This window comes from Pinus tabuliformis, chromosome 1_1, assembly GCF_031772625.1.
Source record: "Pinus tabuliformis cultivar Carrire ecotype Pingquan chromosome 1_1, CPIR1, whole genome shotgun sequence".
NCBI lineage: Eukaryota > Viridiplantae > Streptophyta > Pinopsida > Pinales > Pinaceae > Pinus > Pinus tabuliformis.
Genome location: NC_142297.1, coordinates 588,101,081 through 588,123,026, shown reverse-complemented (window position 1 = coordinate 588,123,026; position 21,946 = coordinate 588,101,081). Strand labels below are relative to the sequence as shown.

Genomic DNA, 21,946 nt, shown 5'->3' with positions numbered 1-21,946 from the left:
AATTTGGCATGCTTGCAACATTTGAAGTTGACAAGTTTGGGGATTCTTTCCAATTCTTTGGATTAGAATGCCTACAACCATTTTCTAAGAATTTTCTATCCCTGGGCATGTTCTTGTTTAGTCCATAATTTATTTTTTAATTTGCTAAGTATACAATGAAAATTAAAAAAAAAGTAAGCCAAATCCCCTTCAATCAATGATCTAAAAAGGTGTGAGCATTGTGAGTCATCTGCCATGCTCCAGTGTTTATGTTATTGAAAAATCACATGATATGGTGGCTATTGTTCAAACTTCAAACTTTCAAAGCCCTTCACTGTCTAGAGCTCTCGGGGAATTCTTCAAGATCTCTCTGTGTCAGTTGGAGATTATGTGCTGGTAAGGTTATAGCAAGCAAGTTCAGTGTCTCTGTTGTAGAATATGTGCTGGTAAGATGTAGCAATCAAGTTCATCATACTAGGAATTCCCAATCATACTGGTACCAATCATCTTGTTATAGAAACCCTCAGCTCCAAGAAATCAACAACGAATCTATTGGGTTTCGTTTGTGAATATACAGATGCATGAAAACCACCAGATTCATTACCTTTACCTATAATTTTGAAGCTTGTTATTATACCTATGATACCAGCATAAGAATTATCGCAAGACCCATACTTATCTAAGAACCCTGCATTTTCAAATTCCTTTACACTTCACACAACACGACCACTTCATAAGTCCTAGTTCCATTCCTTGGTTCTTGTCGACTTGTACATATCAACTTTTCTCCCTCTGTGTTGGATAGTATTCATAAATGAACCTAATGCCTCTCCATTAATTCTTTAACCATCGCCATGTTTTCCTACTCATAATGGTCTGAGTTAATAAATAGAGGATCATAAAAACCTCTAGGCTGACCCACTTAGCTTCGAGATATATTAATGCCACCTGAACCCAATCTTTATTTCTTAATGCAATAAAAAGGGGAATTACAAAAGTCATCAGGGTAAGCCTTCCTGGCAGGACCCATCTAGATTCTCTCCTCAAATATATGACCCTCTTTCAAAATCTTGGTTCAATGGAAAGATGATTTTACAATACTCTGGTTTATGAAACTTTTCAGCGGGTCCACTTTTCCATGTAATCTTGATCTCCAAATATGGCCTATTCCAAAAGTGCTTCCCTCTTGTTCTTCCAGGATAATAACTTTGACCCGGTCTTGTCAAGAATGTGTGCTCTTTCCTTATGAAATAATGCCTTCAACCTGACTTTTCACATTTCATCTTTCAGTGTTATCAATTGACAGACATCATAAAGGAGAGAAAATGATTCAGTGTCGTTCCTTTACCGTCTATTCCTATGTACTTCTTCCACTATGCCATTGTAATATATGATTTCTTCAGCACCTTTTCAAGCATTTCACTGCCTCTTTGTCAGAACTATTATGCACAAATATTCCTCCTTTATTAAACATAGCCTTTGTGCTCCTCTCACTATTACACAAATTCGATCATCCACTTAAGTGCGAGACTTGATCCAGTCCGATACCGATCTTGTTTACTCTCAGCCTGTCTATCGCTCCTTCTCATGGGACCCTCCTATAATTTCTATCATATATACGTGTTATATATTAAATTCTCTTCTCGTCTCTATCTAAAAACAACATCAGAAACACTAATTTAAGATATATATGTGTGTGTGTGTGTGTGTGTGTGTGTGTTACAGTGTATGTATTTTGGTCATAAATATAACAGAAGGACTGTTTATTGAAGAAACTCTCACTTCCCTTTCAAATATAGATACACTTAGGACATTTGGACAAAGTTCTTCCTTTATTATATTAATTAAAAGAACAAAACATATTTACAATAGGACCTTCTAGGCAGATTTACAATACATGGCCCTTTTGGCGCTAAAGCCATATTTTGGATTCCCCAATCCTCTCGATTCTCATCTCTATCAACACCATGTAATCCTATTTTAGATACATATTTGTACATAAGGATTATGAACAATATTATGGTTCAGATACACAAAATCCCTATTCTAGGATTCATAGATCCATAAATCTTTGAACAATCTAACTTCCCTAATTTCTCTCTAACTCTCACAAATATTAATGAGATCTACCTTCTAAAAGAGGGATATAGTTACAATATCCTCATTCTCGTTACTTATATACATTTATCATGGGAACATAGGACTATACGATTAAATCAATAAGTACACTCAAATAGGGAAACAACCCCCTTGGTAAACGAAATCCCCTAGGTATAGTAAAAATAGATTTTGACTTGCAAGTGGAATTCTCTTGCATCAGACTCCCAAGGTAAAAAACTATCATGGTCTCTTAACCATGTTCTTTCATGCACTGATGAAGGTCCTCCTAGATCAAAAACATTAATCTATAACTAGTCTATTTCCCGGCTATGGTCATGTTTACCTGTTGTCTTTTCTTCTCCAGACTTCTATATCCTGTGTTGCTGTTGCCCACTTGCTCTACTAATGTAGATTTTTTATATAAACTGCTCTTCCTTATTACATACCCTCTCCTATCTATTATACCTCCTCCTCTTAGATGGTCTTCTCATTAGCTCACACACTTCATCAATCACGTTGTCAACCTCTATCTTTGGGTGATCTCCACTGCTACTATTAATGTCCTTAGGTTGTTGCACATCCTCCTTTATTATAAGAGTTACAAAAATATTACTAATCAGTTGTTCATATCATTTCCACTCACACTAGAAAACTCTTTCTTCATTGATTTTGAACACAAATCATTCCTCCTCTAGTTCCTCCCTTGTAATTTGTATGTGCATTCATTGGGTATATATCTTACGTTATAAAGAATTCAATTCTTCATATAATTCAAAATCATTTTTAATTATGTCCTCATCCTCTATGAAACATCCATTGCTCAGTTCTTCTACCAAAAATTCCCCAAAAGTTTCAAAATCCTCTTCACTCGTGCTTCCTTGTTTAGGTATGAGGCTCTCCTAAATCATGTCTTCATATGTTGCTTTTCCATCCTCTTTGGTTAAAAATCTCAAGGGATTCCCTACTTCAATTCCCTCTACTATAACAACTTCATCATCAAAAAAGTGCTCACATAACTCCTCCATTACATCTACCTCCTCTATGAGTCTCAATTCTTCTTCTACTTGCATAAGCACATCATTAACTTGCCAATATTTCTCTCTCAAACCATTAAACACACACCAAGTGTCAAATTCAAAAATATTTTGTTTTTCCTTTGCTCCCTCAACTGTCCCATTTTCATGTTGACCCAAACTATTTTTGTAGTCCATCAGACTGCCAAAGAATATTTCCTTGGTATCTTTAAATTCTTCCTCATCAAGGAACCAACTACATTCATAAACATCCATTTCATCTTCACCTTTAGGAATATCCTATTCTTTTTGGTCATCCTCAACAAATGTACCAAACTATCTCCTCGCTCCTTACTCCTTATAACTTCTAATGAGCTATTTCCTTGAGCTAGGTTACTGTCGAAAACTTCTTCTTTACCATCTTAATTCTTCAAATTATTTAGTCTCTCCTTTTCTTTTCTCCAAATATTTTTAAATCCGTAAAAAAGAACTAAACCCATCACCCGATGAAATGAATGTAAAGAGGACTATTCAAAAATCATAAGAAATTAGTCAGTTACGACTACCTCTCATGGAAATGGTCATACATGAATGACTTACTTAATGCAATTGAATCCCAAAAAATGGTGTCTAATATAATTCACTGCGAAAACCCGCACTAATATATATATATATATATATATATATATATCATACCTTTGAGTTTCATTCAACACCATTGAATATTTTCATCTTGAACTCTCTAATAGCTTCTTCTTCATGTAATAGTTTCCTGGAATTTCTCCTCTCCAAGTTCCATTGCCATCTATTTTTTTCCACTAGCATGGCTTTGCCTTTGTGGCACTCCCACAATTTGTGTTGTTCCACCTACAAATATACACTTACCAAAATAACTAGAACCAAAATCATGAGATAGTCTAGTCATAGAAGATACTTCGAGCATCTCTTTGTCATCATCTTTCTCTCTAAGGATCAATCCCTTTTCAAATTCACAAATGGTTCTCTGACTTCACAGTTACCTTCTCTGAGTGCTTTCCCCTTCCTTTAGTCTTTGCATTATCTTCTAAGCATACCACTTTTTGACATGCCAAATTACTCTTCTTCTTACATAAATACCTTTCTTCAATCTTGTTAATATTCACTTCTTCCACTACTTTATTTGTTCATGTAGTCATTTCTTTAGGTCATTGAGTTCTTCTCTCATCTTGACCAACTCTTTCTCTCTTCCTTCATCACTCATCTATTGTCTTGTAGCCTTTTTTCTAGTATCCTTTTTCCTATTTTTATGGTTTTCTTCTAGACTTCCTCTTCGATTCTTTTCCATTGTCTTCGTCATCCTTTCATCTATGATCTTCTCCATGCCCACTATGAGCTGCAACCAACCTAGGTAGTAGAAAGCTTCTCCTCTTCTTACCACACGATAACTCACCAAACTTCTTCTCGTCTGAGCTTGGTCTTTTGGCACCTTATTGGTCCTCTCCTTTGGAACTAAATGAGCACTCCATGCTCTAGGTTGTTGTAAGTATTTTCATCATTCTCCCTTTGATTTAATTTCTAGCTGAAATGCATTCACAACACTTATGCTACAAGCTTGCTAAAAAAAATATTTTAAGAGGTTTGGGCCTACTCCCTTTTTCTTTTGTTACAATTTGTTTATTGTCACCTCTACCACTATGTTTCTTTCACGACTATTGCCACTTAACTTGGCATTTGTTCTTCAAATTTCTTAAGCAATTATCAACTTTCTTCGTTAAAATAAAAATAAAAACCATTGTTTAAGGAACTTGAGTTCAACCTGATTTTTGCAAGCTCATTTATGATTAGTGATACCTACACAACATATTACTTAGAATTCACATTTACATGGTGTGGAAGTTCATTGTCCGCAACTCGTTGTGTTGATCTCTACACGTCAATATTCAATAGAATGATTAAATTGCTATAATTCTATTATAAAATTACAAGGAAGAGCATAAATAGATGTATAGTGCTAATTCTTGTAATGATTAACCATTGATACATATTAGCTATATTAACTATAATCATTAAATATATTATTCTATTATAACAATAATAGATTATGCATTTGGAAAAAATGGATCAAATGAATGTATAAGCATCATCGACGCCACCGAAAAATAGTCTCAATACTTTTAGTAAGAGCACCAACATTTTAGCCTATCAAACTCTAGCTGACGGTGCTTGTGGATGAAGCGTGTCCACACATAGTGTGTACGAAAGAACATGTGCAAATGTTGTTGTGCAAAGCAAACAATGCAGAGAAATTATGGGCTAAGACCAAAGTGTAGGTGAAATGAGGACCCCACTTAATTACCTGTAGAGACAGGTAGATGCACATCATTTCTGACTAAAGTATTATAAAAAATTCTATGAGTCCACTACTTGCTTCGGTGGTATTACAAATATGCATTATTTAATACTAATATTCAAACATATTCGGACATATGAATATATGCATTATTTACGATTGAAATATATTTAAATAATAGCTATATACATTATTTACAATTAAAATATTATCAATAATATGTGCATATTATCAACTTATATTATTATTAATATTAATATAATTTTAATTAAGTGGAAAATGAAGAATTAAAAAATAAACTAAATCTTTCCCATTAAAAATATATTTTTTAACCTTCTTAGTTAAATTTATTGATAAGTAATAGAGAAAGTTTCAAATTTTACCAAATAAATAGTTTTTAACCAAATGAAAGTCCTCGTGTTCATTTGTTTGACCCTCAAGGGCCACTTAAATTGTTCAAGTGGGCTGCTTCTTGTGTCTGATTCCCAGGCATTGTAATGTTTCTATCTGAGCTTTAGAAGGAATCAATTTCAAAGAAAAATTGCAATTATTCTAGAACTTGGAACTCAGATAGTGAAGATTGCAGACGAAGAGAGTTGAATGGGGAGATGCTGGAAATTTCGGGTATTGTACAAACTTGAAATGGTAACTCATAAGTCAAAACTGAAATCTATATTACAGTTTTTGTATTCATTATGTATTCAAAACCAACTGTTTTTCAATTTTTAAATACACAATTTTTTCATGTTTAACTTGCAACTAGATTGAGATGTTATGTTGTGCAAGGAAAGGAGACTTGGCATAAATGGCAGTTGCCTGTAATATTAGTTTTGAATGTGCTAGACTGTTGACACTGAAAATAATATTTCTTACACTTGGTTTGCATTTGGTCGTGATAATGTCCATCGATATTTTGTTCCAGTTTTTTGGTGGCTTGTAAGTTCAATGCATTATATCTTTATTTGTGATGTTTTTCGAAATTTCCATTTTATCATTAAATTCTTTCTATTTATTTGTTGAGGATTTGCTAAATTACTATCTAACGCTAAGAAAAATAAGATTCACAAATCATTTTTGTGAGCAGCTGGAAAGGCATGACCCCTTTGAAAGTTGCAAGAGTAGGCACGTAGGCACAAGAAGAAGATATAGAGCTGATATTTGAGACATTTCTGAAGCACTGAAGACAGATAATGAATTTGGCATGCTTGCAACATTTGAAGTTGACAAGTTTGGGGATTCTTTCCAATTCTTTGGATTAGAATGCCTACAACCATTTTCTAAGAATTTTCTATCCCTGGGCATGTTCTTGTTTAGTCCATAATTTATGTTTTAATTTGCTAAGTATACAATGAAATATAAAACAAATAAGTAAGCCAAATCCCCTTCAATCAATGTTCTAAAAAGGTGTGAGCATTGTGAGTCATCTGCCATGCTCCAATGTTTATGTTATTGAAGAATCACATGATATGGTGGCTATTGTTCAAACTTCAAACTTTCAAAGCACTTCACTGTCTAGAGCTCTGGGGGAATTCTTCAAGATCTCTCTGTGTCAGTTGCAGATTATGTGCTGGTAAGGTTGTAGCAAGCAAGTTCAGTGTCTCTGTTGTAGAATATGTGCTGGTAAGATGTAGCAATCAAGTTCATCATACTAGGAATTCCCTGGTGTAATTCACAATAAAATAATATTGCAATTTGTGCATCCTCCTTGTAAAGGGATGTGAGGCGGAGGGTTTTAAGCACCTTGTGCATGTAATAACTCTATTTATGATAGCTTATTTTTTACGGCTTTGTGCAACTTGTTTTCAAGCTAGGTTGGTTGCCAGTCCAAATATCTGCAGAGATCTTGGCCATTTCATATTGATCTAGAATCGGTCAAGTTAGTTTTCTTGTAGTGGAATATTATAAAGACCTTTCCTTTTATGGTTGTGGTACACAACTTGAAGAGTGTAACAATAGAAAAGCAAGCTAATTGTGTGGCCATGTTTTTGATGGTAGTGATGGAACTGTCCCTGAATAAAATGGTCATATGGGGCTTCATATTTAGATTGTGATTTTTATTCTTATCTATTGATGATGCATCTGTAAATTCACAAACGAAACCCAATAGATACGTTGCTGATTCCTTGGAGCTGAGGGTTTCTATAACAAGATGATTGGTACCAGAAAGCCACCAAAGATGCGAGTTTGAATGAGGATTTTGGGAAATCTCAAAACTGATTTTGTCTACTCATTTGCTACATGGCTGAGTTTGATCAGATTTCCAGTTGGTGCTTATACCAATCCATTGAACTGATAAAAAGGCATTAGAGTGTTGGTATTAAATGGCTGATTGAACTGTGGAACCTTGCTTGCGGATTGAGTTCGATTCCTTTTATATTGGCCTCTATTATTTAGTTATTGTTCAAGAAGCACTGGTAAGGAATCAACGCTTTAATTTATGTAGTGATGTATGAATAGCCATTTCATGTTTTTGCTTGAAATTGCAATATCCATCTTCGTCTGAGCTTCTAATTTTAAGCTTTTGCAAGTGGGGTTAAAGTTCAGCAGTGAAGATAGTTGTATGTTAAGGCAACCACTAAGGTTAAATTTCTTGAGCCATGAATAAGCAATTGGAGCCATGTGCAAATCCCTGGGTGATTTTGACAGAAAAGTACGCGCTATCATGACAGCTTAACCAAATGAAAATCCTCGTGTTCAGTTGTTTGCCCCTCAAGGGCCACTTAAATTGTTCAAGTGGGCTGCTTCTTGTGTCTGATTCCTAGGCATTGTAATGTTTCTACCTGAGCTTTAGAAGGAAGCAATTTCAAAGAAAAATTGCAATTATTCTAGAACTTGGATCTCAGATAGTTAAGATTGCAGACGAAGAGAGTTGAATGGGGAGATGTTGGAAATTTCGGATATTGTACAAACTTGAAATGGTAACTCATAAGTAAAAACTAAAATCTATATTACAGTTTTTGTATTCATTATGTATACAAAACCAACTGTTTTTCAATTTTTAATTACACAATTTTTTTCATGTTTAACTTGGAACTAGATTGAGATGTTATGTTGTGCAAGGAAAGGAGACTTGGCATAAATGGCAGTTGCCTGTAATATTAGTTTTGAATGTGCTAGATTGTTGACACTGAAAATAATATTTCTTACACTTGGTGTGCATTTGGTCGTGATAATGTCCATCAATATTTTGTTCCATTTTTTTGGTGGCTTGTAAGTTCAATGCATTATATCTTTATTTGTGATGTTTTTCGAAATTTCCATTTTATCATTAAATTCTTTCTATTCATTTGTTGAGGATTTGGTAAATTAATATCTAACATTAAGAAAAATAAGATTCACAAATCATTTTTGTGAGCAGCTGGAAAGGCATGACCCCTTTGAAAGTTGCAAGAGTAGGCACATAGGCACAAGAAGAAGATCTAGAGCTGATATTTGAGACATTTCTGAAGCACTGAAGACAGATAATGAATTTGGCATGCTTGCAACATTTAAAGTTGACAAGTTTTGGGATTCTTTCCAATTCTTTGGATTAGAATGCCGACAACCATTTTCTAAGAATTTTCTATCCCTGGGCATGTTCTTGTTTAGTCCATAATTTATGTTTTAATTTGATAAATATACAATGAAATATAAAACAAATAAGTAAGCCAAATCCCCTTCAATCAATGTTCTAAAAAGGTGTGAGCATTGTGAGTCATCTGCCATGCTCCAGTGTTTATGTTATTGAAGAATCACATGATATGGTGGCCAATGTTCAAACTTCAAACTTTCAAAGCACTTCACTGTCAAGAGCTCTGGGGGAATTCTTCAAGATCTCTGTGTGTCAGTTGCAAATTATGTGCTGGTAAGGTTTTAGCAAGCAAGTTCAGTGTCTTTGTTGTAGAATATGTGCTGGTAAGATGTAGCAATCAAGTTCATCATACTAGGAATTCCCTGGTGTAATTCACAATAAAATAATATTGCAATTTGTGCATCCTCCTTGTAAAGGGATGTGAGGCGGAGGGTTTTAAGCACCTTGTGCATGTAATAACTCTATTTATGATAGCTTATTTTTTACGCTTTGTGCAACTTGTTTTCAAGCTAGGTTGGTTGCGAGTCCAAATATCTGCAGAGATCTTGGCCATTTCAAATTGATCTAGAATCGGTCAAGTTAGTTTTCTCGTAGTGGAATATTATAAAGACCTTTCCTTTTATGGTTGTGGTACACAACTTGACGAGTGTAACAATAGAAAAGCAAGCTAATTGTGTGGCCAGGTTTTTGATGGTAGTGATGGAACTGTCCCTGAATAAAATGGTCATATGGGACTTCATATTTAGATTGTGATTTTTATTCTTATCTGTTGATGATGCATCTATATATTCACAAACGAAACCCAATAGATTCGTTGCTGATTTCTTGGAGCTGAGGGTTTCTATAACAAGATGATTGGTACCAGAAAGCCACCAAAGATGTGAGTTTGAATGGGGGATTTTGGGAAATATCAAAACTGATTTTGTCTACTCATTTGCTACATGGCTGAGTTTGATCAGATTTCCAGTCGGTGCTTATACCAATCCATTGAACTGATAAGAAGGCATTAGAGCATTGGTATTAAATGGCTGATTGAACTGTGGAGCCTTGCTTGCGGATTGAGTTCGATTCCTTTTATATTGGCCTCTATTATTTAGTTATTGTTCAAAAAGCACTGGTAAGGAATCAACGCTTTAATTTATGTAGTGATGTATGAATAGCCATTTCATGTTTTTTCTTGAAATTGCAATATCCATCTTTGTCTAAGCTTCTAATTTTAAGCTTTTGCAAGTGGGGTTAAAGTTCAGCAGTGAAGATGGTTGTATGTTAAGGCAACCACTAAGGTTAAATTTCTTGAGCCATGAATACGCAATTGGAGCCATGTGCAAATCCCTGGGTGATTTTGACAGAAAAGTACACTCTATCATGACAGCTTAACCAAATGAAAGTCCTCGTGTTCAGTTGTTTGCCCCTCAAGGGCCACTTAAATTGTTCAAGTGGGCTGCTTCTTGTGTCTGATTCCCAGGCATTGTAATGTTTCTATCTGAGCTTTAGAAGGAATCAATTTCAAAGAAAAATTGCAATTATTCTAGAACTTGGAACTCAGATAGTGAAGATTGCAGACGAAGAGAGTTGAATGGGGAGATGCTAGAAATTTCGGGTATTGTACAAACTTGAAATGGTAACTCATAAGTCAAAACTGAAATCTATATTGCAGTTTTTGTATTCATTATGTATTCAAAACCAATTGTTTTTCAATTTTTAATTACACAATTTTTTTCATGTTTAGCTTGCAACTAGATTGAGATGTTATGTTGTGCAAGGAAAGGAGACTTGGCATAAATGGCAGTTGCCTGCAATATTAGTTTTGAATGTGCTAGATTGTTGACACTGAAAATAACATTTCTTACACTTGGTTTGCATTTGGTCGTGATAATGTCCATCGATATTTTGTTCCAGTTTTTTGGTGGCTTGTAAGTTCAATGCATTATATCTTTATTTGTGATGTTTTTCGAAATTTCCATTTTATCATTAAATTCTTTCTATTCATTTGTTGAGGATTTGATAAATTAATATCTAACATTAAGAAAAATAAGATTCACAAATCATTTTTGTGAGCAGCTGGAAAGGCATGACCCCTTTGAAAGTTGCAAGAGTAGGCACGTAGGCACAAGAAGAAGATCTAGAGTTGATATTTGAGACATTTCTGAAGCACTGAAGACAGATGATGAATTTGGCATGCTTGCAACATTTAAAGTTGACAAGTTTGGGGATTCTTTCCAATTCTTTGGATTAGAATGCCGACAACCATTTTCTAAGAATTTTCTATCCCTGGGCATGTTCTTGTTTAGTCCATAATTTATGTTTTGATTTGCTAAATATACAATGAAATATAAAACAAATAAGTGAGCCAAATCCCCTTCAATCAATGTTATAAAAAGGTGTGAGAATTGTGAGTCATCTGCCATTCTCCAGTGTTTATGTTATTGAAGAAACATAGAATGACTAAATGTTGAACCAATTGTTTTAGTTACTAGGCTTTTCTATCAGTTGAAATTCCTGAAATTACGGTCTTTTGACACAAAGGCTTCCCTTCTGTACGGACCTGATCAAAGGACCTTAAGCACCTCGAACTGATTGTCCTCCATAAGATTAATCTTAAAACTTTGCTGGATGAATTTTATCATTTGATGTCATTGAAACAATTGGAGTTAAAAATTTGCCCAAATGTAAAGTCACTGCCAGATTCCTTTGGGTACTTAATAAACTTGGATTACATCGATTTGTCTCACTCTTCTCATTTGCAGGTGCTTCCAAAGTCTTTCGGTAATTTAATAAACCTGAAAGACATAGGTCTGTCTCACTCCCTACAGTTGCAGATGCTTCCAGGTTCTTTTGGTAATTTAATTCGTCTTAAATATCTTGATTTGAGTTGGTGCTATAATTTAACCGTCTCTAGCGAAACACTGGGAAACATCAGCACACTTGAATGTTTAGATGTTTCCTATTGTAATTTAGATCCATCTTAAACCTTGATCTTTTTAACAACTAGAGGTTTCTGCTTGGATTGTTTTGACTCCTCAAAAGGCTTAGTCGATCTTGGGGTTAAGATGGATGTTTCATTAGTGTTACACACTCAGAGACATACACACATGGACATCTCCTCCACCAGGACCGTGGAGAACTCATCTTTCTTTGGGTGCAATTAATTTTTCTTGGTGATGAAATGTCTATTACTGCTCTGGTTGCAGGGTCAAACACCTCTCTTTCCCCGCATCTTTGGACATGAAGCAGCTGGGTATTCACTCTGTTTTTTCCTATGACAATAATTATTAGGTCATAATTATTCAATCATAGCATTTCACGGGAAAATTTTCCTGTGATTGATTGCCTGCTAATTCTGGCAATTGTTGACACAGAGTTGTTGAAAGTGTTGGAGAAGGGGTAACTGACCTCAAGCCGGGTGACAGTGTGCTTCCTGTATTTACTGGAGAATGCAAGGAATGCAGACACTGCAAGTCAGAAGAGAGCAACATGTGTGATCTGCTAAGAATTAACACTGAGAGAGGGGTCATGATAAGTGATGGAAAGTCAAGGTTTTCCATCAATGGAAAGCCAATTTACCACTTCCTTGGTACATCGACTTTCAGCGAGTACACTATTGTGCATGTTGGTTGTGTTGCCAATCCATTGAACTGATAAGAAGGCATTAGAGTGTTGGTATTAAATGGCTGATTGAACTGTGGAACCTTGCTTGCAGATTGAGTTCGATTCCTTTTATATTGGCCTCTATTATTTAGTTATTGTTCAAGAAGCACTGGTAAGGAATAAGCGCTTTAATTTATGCAGTGATGTATGAATAGCCATTTCATGTTTTTGCTTGAAATTGCAATATCCATATTTTTATGAGCTTCTAATTTTAAGCTTTTGCAAGTGGGGTTAAAGTTCAGCAGTGAAGATGGTTGTATGTTAAGGAAACCACTAAGGTTAAATTTCTTGAGCCACGAATAAGCAATTGGAGCCATGTGCAAATCCCTGGGTGATTTTGATAAAAAAGTACACGCTATCACAACAGCTTAACCAAATGAAATTCCTCGTGTTCAGTTGTTTGCCCCTCAAGGGCCACTTAAATTGTTCAAGTGGGCTACTTCTTGTGTCTGATTCCCAGGCATTGTAATGTTTCTATCTGAGCTTTAGAAGGAAGCAATTTCAAAGAAAAATTGCAATTATTCTAGAACTTGGAACTCAGATAGTGAAGATTGCAGACAAAGAGAGTTGAATGGGGAGATGCTAGAAATTTCGGGTATTGTACAAACTTGAAATGGTAACTCATAAGTCAAAACTGAAATCTATATTACAGTTTTTGTATTCATTATGTATTCAAAACCAACTGTTTTTCAATTTTTAATTACACAATTTTTTTCCTATTTAGCTTGCAACTAGATTGAGATGTTATGTTGTGCAAGGAAAGGAGACTTGGCATAAATGACAGTTGCCTGTAATATTAGTTTTGAATGTGCTAGATTGTTGACACTGAAAATAATATTTCTTACACTTGGTGTGCATTTGGTTGTGATAATGTCCATCAATATTTTGTTCCAGTTTTTTGGTGGCTTGTAAGTTCAATGCATTATATCTTTATTTGTCATGTTTTTTGAAATTTCCATTTTATCATTAAATTATTTCTATTCATTTGTTGAGGATTTGGTAAATTAATATCTAACATTAAGAAAAATATGATTCATAAATCATTTTTGTGAGTAGCTGGAAGGCATGACGCCTTTGAAAGTTGCAAGAGTAGGCACATAGGCACAAGAAGAAGATCTAGAGCTGATATTTGAGACATTTCTAAAGCACTGAAGATAGATAATGAATTTGGCATGCTTGCAACATTTAAAGTTGACAAGTTTGGGGATTCTTTCCAATTCTTTGGATTAGAATGCCGACAACCATTTTCTAAGAATTTTCTATCCCTAGGCATGTTCTTGTTTAGTCCATAATTTATGTTTTAATTTGCTAAATATACAATGAAATATAAAACAAATAAGTGAGCCAAATCCCCTTCAATCAATGTTCTAAAAAGGTGTGAGCATTGTGAGTCATCTGCCATGCTCTAGTGTTTATGTTATTGAAGAAACATAGAATGACTAAATGTTGAACCAAGTGTTTCAGTTACTAGGCTTTTCTATCAGTTGAAATTCCCGCAATTATATTCTTTTGACACAAAGGCTTCCCTTCTGTACGGACCCGATCAAAGGACCTTAAGCACCTCGAACTGATTGTCCTCCATAATATTAATATTAAAACTTTGCTGGATGAATTTGTCATTTGGTGTCGTTGAAACGATTGGAGTTAACAAGTTGCCCAAATCTAAAATCACTGCCAGATTCCTTTGGGTACTTAATAAACTTGGATTACATCGATTTGTCTCACTCTTCTCATTTGTAGGTGCTTCCAAAATCTTTTGGTAATTTAATAAACCTGAAAGACATAGGTCTGTCTCACTCCCTACAGTTGCAGATGCTTCCAGGTTCTTTTGGTAATTTAATTCGTCTTAAATATCTTGATTTTTGTTAGTGCTATAATTTAACCGTCTCTAGCGAAACACTGGGAAACATCAGCACAATTGAATGTTTAGATGTTTCCTATTGTAATTTAGATCCATCTTAAACCTTGATCTTTTTAACAACTAGAGGTTTCTACTTGGATTGTTTTGACTCCTCAAAATGCTTAGTCGATCTTGGGGTTAAGATGGATGTTTCATTAGTGTTACACACTCAGAGACATACACACATGGACATCTCCTCCACCAGGACCGTGGAGAACTCATCTTTCTTTGGGTGCAATTAATTTTTCTTGGTGATGAAATGTCTATTACTGCTCTGGTTGCAGGGTCAAACGCCTCTCTTTCCCCGCATCTTTGGACATGAAGCAGCTGGGTATTCACTCTGTTTTTTCCTATGACAATAATTATTAGGTCATAATTATTCAATCATAGCATTTCACGGGGAAATTTTCTTGTGATTGATTGCCTGCTAATTCTGGCAATTGTTGACATAGAGTTGTTGAAAGTGTTGGAGAAGGGGTAATTGACCTCAAGCCGGGTGACAGTGTGCTTCCTGTATTTACTGGAGAATGCAAGGAATGCAGACACTACAAGTCAGAAGAGAGCAACATGTGTGATCTGCTAAGAATTAATACTGAGAGAGGGGTCATGATAAGTGATGGAAAGTCAAGGTTTTCCATCAATGGAAAGCCAATTTACCACTTCCTTGGTACATCGACTTTCAGCGAGTACACTGTTGTGCATGTTGGTTGTGTTGCCAAAATTAATCCGAAGGCTCCTCTTAGCAAAGTCTGTATTCTAAGCTGTGGTGTCTCTACAGGTAAAGTACTTTCTGATATTTTTGTACCAGATTTTTTTTAATATTTTATTTTATTTCGAATTTTCTTAGAGAAAACGCCCTCCGAATTTTTAATATCAGCAATATTTAGGACTATAGTTGCCCATATACACTAAGCAGTTACATAGATTGTCTAAAAAGCCCAGATGATAGTATCTCTTCTTATATTAAAACAGACTTCAGGACCTCACTTTTAAGCTGGATAGCACAACTTTTTATTACCCTTGTACATTGGTAAAAGGATTCTTGAGAATGATAACGGAGGGACTTAGTTAAGATTCTCTGGTTGGTTAATCAATCCGTGATCTTATTTGGAGGCCTTTATACATGTCTGAACTCCCATCCATCGAGATTCAAAACACTTTTTTCGCTTCTTGTATTGAAGAGACCTTGTTGCCCACCTCCCACCAGCAGTTAAATATTTTCCCATTGCTATTGGTTATAATAAGTCTCTATTCCTGATAGAAAATCACCATTTTGAGTTTTGCATCCTTTCCTTGCTATGCCCAAATACGATGCCTTCCATCTTTGCCTGATTTTGAAAAACTTGGCTTACAGTCTTCCAATGTAACCATGCACATCTCTAAACCCCATGTCCAGCTTCCTCAGTGTTGCCCTGAGCAATATGGCCTGCCCTTGTATATCGTTCACTCTGGTTGATTGTTTTAGATTTGTTATCCAAAAACTTGCCTAACATAAGTGGAATGTGACCATGTTTATCTCTAAACACTCCCCTGCCCTTGCAAGGCTTGGGTTACCCTTTGGATGCTCCATTAATATTGAATTTAAAGCATGCCTAACGTTCCTCCATTGTGACCATGTTCATCTTTGAACCTCCAATGTCCCTTCCCCAGGGCTGGTCTGTGGAAGGCATGGCTTGCCCTTGGATGCCCTCCATCTCTGCTTGATTGTTAGATAAGGATTCCAAAATCTTGGCTAAAATCTGCGTAATGTGATCAAGCTCGTTTCTAAACATTCCCCTGCCTATGCATTGCCTGGTTTGCTCCTGGATGCTCCATCAAAGATGGATTTAACCCATGATGACTGACTTCGAGTTTGCAATCTGCCTTTCTTAGCCCCCCGTCTGCTCACGAAAAAATTACTTACTGGACTTGTTGAAGGTATAAGTAATTTCAAGATGATAATGAAGAAATACTTGACATAGTTGAAATTGTATAATGTTCTACAAAGTGGATAATTCAATTCTCAGGAAGTGTTGTTGGTTAGACTGAATAAAATTAACCATGATGGTTTCCTTGATTGGGATTGTTGTAAAAAAAAACATTTTTGTTCTGTGTTTGAATGGATGGTCTCAGATTGACTCATCCTTTTTGGATAGGGACAAAGCATATATAATAAGCTTCACATTTAGCGATTATTATGGAAGAAATGTAAACACACAGTTTGAGACAAATAGATTCCAAAATATTAGTATCTTAAAAAAGAAAGCCATTTACATTTATGTTTTTTAAATAAGGTTTTTAAATATACTCTCTATCATTCATATTCCCATGTACTACCTACCCATGTACTGCTATATTTGCTTTTTTGTAATGTGTGTTGTGTATATGTGTGGATGTTTATGTCATGTGTCTGTGAATCTGTGCTAACTGAGATTGTGAATCTATGATAACTGAGATTGAAAGAGAGAGCTGAGAGCTTTGGCAGAGGAGAATATGGAGAATTGATGAGCCAACTTAAATTTACCAAAATCAATAGGGCACCTTAAGCACCTCGAACTGATTGTCCTCCATAAGATTAATCTTAAAACTTTGTTGGATGAATTTTGTCATTTGGTGTCATTGAAACGATTGGAGTTAACAAGTTTCCCAAATCTAAAGTCACTGCCAGATTCCTTTGGGTACTTAATAAACTTGGATTACATCGATCTGTCTCACTCTTCTCATTTGCAGGTGCTTCCAAAGTCTTTTGGTAATTTAATAAACCTGAAATACATAGGTCTGTCTCACTCCCTACAGTTGCAGATGCTTCCAGGTTCTTTTGGTAATTTAATTCATCTTAAATATCTTGATTTGAGTTGGTGCTATAATTTAACCGTCTCTAGTGAAACATTGGGAAACATCAGCACACTTGAATGTTTAGATGTTTCCTATTGTAAGAACATTGAAATATTACCTCCGCAGATAGCATATCAAAAGTACGTAAAAAAATCAGATCTTAGGGCTACAAACATAAAAGAATTTCCAAATGAAATTGGAGACTTGGGTGATTTAGAAGTTCTGGAAATAGGGAGCCCACTAGACAGTCTACCACTTTCACTTGGTCACTTGAAGATCTTAAAGGAATTGAGGCTCGAGAATTGCAGTGAATTGAAACATTTGCCGGTGAATATTCGACTGTTGACTTAGTTGACTGAGTTGAGAGTATTGAATTTCCGGTTGCAAACATTGAATAATTTAGAATCTCCCAATGACAACTGCATGCCTCGGCTGCAAATCTTAGAAGTTTATAACAGGAAATTATCAGAGGTATCATTTGCGACAGGTGTCTGCCCCATCCTTAAATATGTCTCCCTCCGGTTTTGTAATCATCTGGTGGAGGTCAGAACATTGCCAAAGACCCTAATAAAATTGGAATTGACTAATTGCTCTAACTTGAGGAAAATAGTAGGGCTTTCTGGTCTTCCAAATCTTCAAGTGATGGACATTAGTCGGTGCAAAAATGTAGAGGAGCTGCCAGGTATTGAAACGTTGGTATCTTTGAAAGAGTTGCAGGAATATGATTGTGCGAAGCTGAAGAGCATACGAGGATTGGCCGAACTGACAAAGCTTCGGGTATTAAATGTTCATGGGTCTCTAGTGAAACACTGGGAAACATCAGCACACTTGAATGTTTAGATGTTTCCTATTGTAAGAACATTGAAATATTACCTCCGCAAATGGCATATCAAAAGTACCTAAAAAAATTAGATCTTAGGGCTACAAACATAAAAGAATTTCCAAATGAAATTGGAGACTTGGGCGATTTAGAAGTTCTGGAAATAGGGAGCCCTTCACTGGATAGTCTACCACTTTCACTTGGTCACTTGAAGATCTTACAGGAATTGAGGCTCGAGAATTGCAGTGAATTGAAACATTTGCCGGTGACTATTCGACTGTTGACTCAGTTGACTGAGTTGAGAGTATTGAATTTTCGGTTGCAAACATTGAATAATTTAGAATCTCCCAATGACAACTGCATGCCTCGGCTACAAGTCTTAGAAGTTTATAACATGAAATTATCAGAGGTATCATTTGCCACAGGTGTCTGCCCCATCCTTAAATATGTCTCCCTCAGGTTTTGTAATCATCTGGTGGAGGTCGGAACATTGCCAAAGACTCTGATAAAACTGGAATTGACTAATTGCTCTAACTTGAGGAAAATAGCAGGGCTTTCTGGTCTTCCAAAACTTCAAGTGCTGGACATTAGTCGGTGCAAAAATGTAGAGGAGCTGCCAGGTATTGAAACGTTGGTATCTTTGAAAGAGTTGCAGGCATATGATTGTGCGAAGCTGAAGAGCATACGGGGATTGGCCGAACTGACAAAGCTTCGGGTATTAAATGTTCATGGGTGCTCCAAGTTAGAAGGGCTGCCAGGTATCCAACATTGTATGTCGTTGGAGTACACTGATGCTAAGGGTTGTCCTAAGCAGTGGGCCGAGGCAGGATTACTGGAGCAGTTGCAGCAACAAGTGAAGGTGCTTGAAATGTGAAAAGCAAAGAAATAAATTTGAAATGAATGCATAATTGAAGTCTTAGCCAAAGGTTATATGTCAAGCAGAGTTTGTATTCTAAGATGTTAGATTGTTGAGGGAGGTTGTGTAGTTGCCTTTCGACAATCCAAATTAAAACATTATGGAGAAAGTGCAAGCTCTGCCTAGCATATAGCCTTGGTAGATTCTCTGATGAATGTTACCCATATAGCTCACAATAGGACGCATATTTGCCTTGCTGTTCTGTGTTTGAATGGATGGTCTTAGATTGACTCATCCTTTTTGGATAGGGACAAAGCATATATAATAAGCTTCACATTTAGCGATTATTATGGAAGAAATGTAAACACATAGTTTGAGACAAATAGATTCCAAAATATTAGTATCTTAAAAAAGAAATCCATTTTCATTTATGTTTTTTAAATAAGGTTTTTAAATATACTCTCTATCATTCATATTCCCATGTACTGCTATATTTTCTTTTTTGTAATGTGTGTTGTGTATATGTGTGGATGTTTATGTCATGTGTCTATGGATCTGTGCTAACTGAGATTGTGAATCTATGATAACTGAGATTGAAAGAGAGAGCTGAGAGCTTTGGTAGAGGAGAATATGGAAAATTGATGAGCCAACTTAAATTTACCAAAATCAGTAGGGCACCTTAAGCACCTCGAACTGATTGTCCTCCATAAGATTAATCTTAAAACTTTGCTGGATGAATTTTGTCATTTGGTGTCGTTGAAACGATTGGAGTTAACAAGTTGCCCAAATATAAAGTCACTGCCAGATTCCTTTGGGTACTTAATAAACTTGGATTACATTGATCTGTCTCACTCTTCTGATTTGTAGGTGCTTCCAAAGTCTTTCGGTAATTTAATAAACCTGAAATACATAGGTCTGTCTCACTCCCTACAGTTGCAGATGCTTCCAGGTTCTTTTGGTAATTTAATTCATCTTAAATATCTTGATTTGAGTTGGTGCTATAATTTAATTGTCTCTAGCGAAACACTGGGAAACATCAGCACACTTGAATGTTTAGATGTTTCCTATTGTAAGAACATTGAAATATTACCTCCGCAGATAGCATATCAAAATTACCTAAAAAAATTAGATCTTAGGGCTACAAACATAAAAGAATTTCCAAATGAAATTGGAGACTTGGGTGATTTAGAAGTTCTGGAAATAGGGAGCCCTTCACTGGACAGTCTACCACTTTCACTTGGTCACTTGAAGATCTTAAAGGAATTGAGGCTCGAGAATTGCAGTGAATTGAAACATTTGCCGGTGACTATTTGACTGTTGACTCAGTTGATTGAGTTTAGAGTATTGAATTGCTGGTTCCCATCAGTTTGTATTGGAAAATCCATTTGAAAATGTTACCAAATTCCATTCCTGGGTCTTGAAGCTCCCAAGTTCTGTGCTGTAGTTTTTAAGGACATTTAATATCCTCATGGCTTATATCGAAAGAGGTCACAATTTTGTCTGGCCGACAAATTCCGAAATTTGACTATGGGAGTGTTTAAATTGTTTTTGGATGGCAGAAATGGATTTAGCATCCATCATGAATGCTTGGGTGCCCAAAATACTGAAGCTTGACCCCTGTAATTGACATTTTCAAAAAAATTAGCTGGATTTTTTCAAAATCATGTTGTAATTTCTATCATTTTCTGTGCAAAATTAAGGCACTCAAAATTCTAAAACTTGACAACTATAATCCACTTTTTCAAAAAATTTAGCTAAATTTTTTCATAATCATGCTGGAATTTTTATTATTATCATGATGGCTCCAACAATTTTTCATGCATTTTCAAATATGGAACGACGACCATGATGTTGTTCACAATGTCGTATCATTTCTTTCACCTCTTCCATTACAATATAATAGTATTTTCTAATAACACCATAAATATGTGGCATATGGAAAAATTACATTTCGGGGATTTAAGAAAAAAAAAGAAAAAAAAAAAAGAAAAAAGAAGAAAAAAAAAGAAAAACAACAACAACAACAACAACTTTAAAATAAATACATTTTTAGAATACACATAACTAACTATTGCAATTGTAACTCATTATCATCCACCCTTGCTTTCAACAATGTCCATTCACATGTCCCTATCCTTCCCCACTCTATACATGTCCCTATTCTTCCCCGCTCTGCTATTCTTCACCACTCTATGCCTTACGGCATTTCCTTTGCAACATAAGGTGCGAATGCTAGTTATTTTCCTATCCCCTGGTCCAGTTCAATTTTCGGGTCCAATATAGCTGTTTCCTGGTCAAATATAGTCGTTTCCTAGTCAAATATAGCCATTTTAAGGTCCAATATAGTTGTTTCCTGGTCAAATATAGTCGTTTCCTAGTCAAATATAACTGTTGGATGATCTGCTCTCTCTATTTAACCTGTAGCCATGATCTGGTTCTTCAACTTGTCCTGATGATAAACCCACACTGGTTGGTTCAAAATGCCTACATATGAATTACGATGTGCTTTTTACCAAAAAATCTTATCTATAAATTTGATATGAATCACAGAAACCTTAAAACTCTAAACTATTTATTATCTTAAAAAATTTAAATAAAAAAATTAAATTTATATTTTAATTTTCAATCTTTAAAATTCTGGATTTATATTTAAGTACTTATATTTATTTTAACAAATTTAAGTCTTAATATATACATCTATCATATTTATAAAGACATAAAGTCATAAAATCAAAAGTTTTAATATGCGTATTAATTTTCCATATTTTTTTATTTAAAATATATGTTTTTTAATGAAATATATATTTATGTACTAAGTTGTTCTACTTTCTAAACTTCTCAGAGATTTTTAAAGATTTGGATTTGAATTGTTTAATCTGTAAGAGTCGTGTATCTCAAGATTTTTCAAGGCGCTGA

At 35.3% G+C, this 21,946-nt stretch overlaps 2 protein-coding genes and 1 long non-coding RNA gene across 3 annotated transcripts; all 3 read left to right on the top strand.

Annotated features, from left to right (window-relative positions):
* Positions 1-11,949: 11,949 nt before the first annotated feature.
* On the top strand, positions 11,950-12,461 carry LOC149214630 (uncharacterized). The gene is made up of 2 exons (XR_016250405.1): positions 11,950-12,230; positions 12,352-12,461. It is a non-coding gene; the product is annotated as an uncharacterized LOC149214630 (long non-coding RNA).
* A 2,180-nt stretch (positions 12,462-14,641) lies between these two features.
* Positions 14,642-16,258, top strand: LOC149214629 (alcohol dehydrogenase 1-like). The gene is made up of 2 exons (XM_089390937.1): positions 14,642-14,871; positions 14,993-16,258. Exons 1-2 carry the CDS (start codon positions 14,795-14,797, stop codon positions 15,357-15,359), a joined length of 444 nt encoding a protein of 147 aa, XP_089247063.1. The 5' UTR covers positions 14,642-14,794; the 3' UTR covers positions 15,360-16,258.
* A 2,274-nt stretch (positions 16,259-18,532) lies between these two features.
* LOC149214628 (uncharacterized) lies at positions 18,533-19,147 on the top strand. Its single transcript, XM_089390936.1, has one exon. It carries the CDS (start codon positions 18,536-18,538, stop codon positions 19,046-19,048), a length of 513 nt encoding a protein of 170 aa, XP_089247062.1. The 5' UTR covers positions 18,533-18,535; the 3' UTR covers positions 19,049-19,147.
* The last annotated feature ends 2,799 nt before the right edge of the window (positions 19,148-21,946 follow it).